The sequence below is a fragment of the Sinocyclocheilus rhinocerous genome, unplaced genomic scaffold (assembly GCF_001515625.1).
Source record: "Sinocyclocheilus rhinocerous isolate Xijiao unplaced genomic scaffold, SAMN03320098_v1.1 scaffold387, whole genome shotgun sequence".
NCBI classification, from domain to species: domain Eukaryota; kingdom Metazoa; phylum Chordata; class Actinopteri; order Cypriniformes; family Cyprinidae; genus Sinocyclocheilus; species Sinocyclocheilus rhinocerous.
Window position 1 is genome coordinate 2,249,936 of NW_015651557.1, and position 2,607 is coordinate 2,252,542.

Here is a 2,607-nt window from a genome sequence, read left to right on the forward strand (position 1 = left end):
TGGGTCAGCGCCGGCGCCGCCACATGCTCGCGCCATGATACTGTCGTGAACGCGTGTCCACAAGTGACGCAGTAGAGATGAAAATGTGGAATAAAGTCGTTGGTGGTAGTTACCTTGCTGTCTATGGGAGGGTCAGAGAGCCCTCAGATTTCATCAAAAATATCTTAAATTGTGTTCCGAAGATGAACGAAGGTCTTACGGGTTTGGAACAACACGAGGGTGAGTTATAATGACAGAATAATGTTTTCACATGCTGCAAAGAGTGATGTAAGCTTGTCTTGCAGAAAACTCAAACAAAAAGACGCAACGTTTCATAGACATTGTCCTTTAGGTTGAAAGGTTGAAATGAGATTTGGCGGTGGGTTGGGCGGCGGAGAACACAAACGTTTCTGTTGTTTTGCCCTCAGAGCTTTGATGCTGATGTCCAAGAGCAGTTTTCAGCCTCCCAAACTCAAAGACAAGAACAAATGGTAATATGCATGAAATGTAACTGTTGATTTTCCTCATCTTTGCATAAATAACAAAGTATTGAGTTTGCAAATTCAATAAAAGTATGTTTATTTATCAGGTCCACAGAATTTCACAACTTCATCAAAATGGCACTCACGAAGAGCCCTCGGAAAAGGCCGACAGCAGAAAAACTCTTACAGGTACATATTAACCACATCTGTGTTAAATATCATTTTACTCATGTGACATCCTTGTGGTATATCTTTAATATTCTGTAGGGCCTCTTGATGCTGTTCTTGTTACTAAAATGGCATTTTTTTCCTCTGTCTTTTCAGCATGCTTTTGTCACACAGCTCCTCACGCGTAACCTTGTTATAGAGCTGCTGGATGCCATCAATAACCCTGATCTGCAACAGACACACACTATGGATGAGAGTGACCTGGAGGTGAATTGAGCACAATGACGATAAAATGGGGGGAAAATATTTCATTTCAGAACACTTTAGATTAAAGCTGAAGTGTGTTAAAATACTTTCTCCCAATTCCACTTCAGTGTGAGAACTAGGCTGATTTTGTGAAAAGTGTAAAAACTGGCTCTGTGGTGCTTAAAACAGCTGTTTGTTTGTTTTTTAGCGGTCTAACATCTCCATCATATTTAGAAAAAACCTGTTGGAAACAGGATCAGTGACATAATGCTCATTTGTTTATTCAAATCTATTAATTTATTCAAAAATATAATTAATTTTCAAACTATTTTGGGGGGCATCAATTCAGAAATGTCAGGGTGAAATGTCATACAACAATCCTGATATAAAAATGAAGAAAAAAATAAAACGAGGATTAATTTCTTGATTTTTTTTTTATTATAATAATAATAATAATATAATAATAATTTTAAAGTATGATAATAAATAATTATAATAAGACGGTGGTGTGGTGTAACACCCAAAATAATGTAATGATGTTGAAACAATAATTGTTATTATTAATACCTATAAAATCATCAAATAAATGTGATTTGCTGTACAAAAACAACAAAAAAACGCTTTTTAGCTTGAAAAATATACATTTATGATATAAAAATATACATATATAGCATTTTTGAAAATAACAACTGAGGTCTGAACACGTTTTCAAAATATACAAAATGTATTATTTATTATTACAAATCAAAAGTTATTACTTTCGACTTTTTCAATTTTTTGTTATTTATTTATTTATTTAATTATATGAACCACTATATGAAATCAACATGAATGCAAAGCGTACATTTCTTAAAACTCATTTGTCATTGACCCAGGAATCATTATTTTTGCTGCTCTGTTTGGTGCCACAAATGGTACAAAAAATGCACACTTTTAATACTCAAGCAATCAAACGCCAAAATGATACATAGACAGTACCATGGCTTTAAGGCTGCAGTCCATAACTTTTTTTTGTGTTCAAAATTTACAAAACTTATATAATAAGAGAGTACATCACAAATCCATTTTCCAAACCACGTTTTTGGCTTATCCTGAATCACTAAGGTACACCTATAATGTTTTTATATTCGGACTATTTTAGACTGGCTCTGGTAGGAACCGCTGTGGAGTAGCCCACTACCTGCGTGATTCATAAACGGAGAGAAGTAGCTCCAGCTACAATGTTCTTCCGCAAGATGCATGCAGTTCTGTTTATTAAAGAGACATATTATGCCCCTTTTTACAATATGTAATATAAGTCTCTGGTGTCCCCAGAATGTGTCTGTGAAATTTCAGCTCAAAATACTCCACAGATCATTTATTATATCATTTTGAAAATGCCTATTTTGAGTGGAAGCAGAAACACGCTGTTTTTCGGGCCTGTCTCTTTAAATGTTAAAAAACATCTGTTTTGGTTCTGATTATGATGTTTATCGCGCTGAAATCATCCGTTTTAAACCATATTAGTTTCAACTTCTGATATACGGTTTTCTGAGAGCACACATCCAAAGGCCACGGACAGAAAGCGGCTGTCACAGCATGTGAGTACTAAACTAAGTTCTCATTCACACACAAGTTTATGTTAAAAACACACGAATGAGACTCATTTAAAGAAAACAAAAACAGTTGGTTATGTCTGTGAAGGTAAACAGCATGTTTTGCTCAAACTTTCGCCATGGCATTAGAACTGGTA

At 35.0% G+C, this 2,607-nt stretch overlaps 1 protein-coding gene across 2 annotated transcripts in view; it reads left to right on the forward strand.

Annotated features, from left to right (window-relative positions):
• LOC107713193 (mitogen-activated protein kinase kinase kinase kinase 2-like) overlaps positions 1 to 2,607 on the forward strand; it is a 24,768-nt gene that overhangs the window by 8,096 nt on the left and 14,065 nt on the right. For both annotated transcript variants that reach the window (XM_016518628.1, XM_016518629.1), the window contains 3 exons: positions 408 to 470; positions 569 to 650; positions 786 to 896. In XM_016518628.1, coding sequence (XP_016374114.1) covers positions 408 to 470; positions 569 to 650; positions 786 to 896 — 256 coding nt within the window. The remainder of the gene's footprint in view (positions 1 to 407; positions 471 to 568; positions 651 to 785; positions 897 to 2,607) is intronic.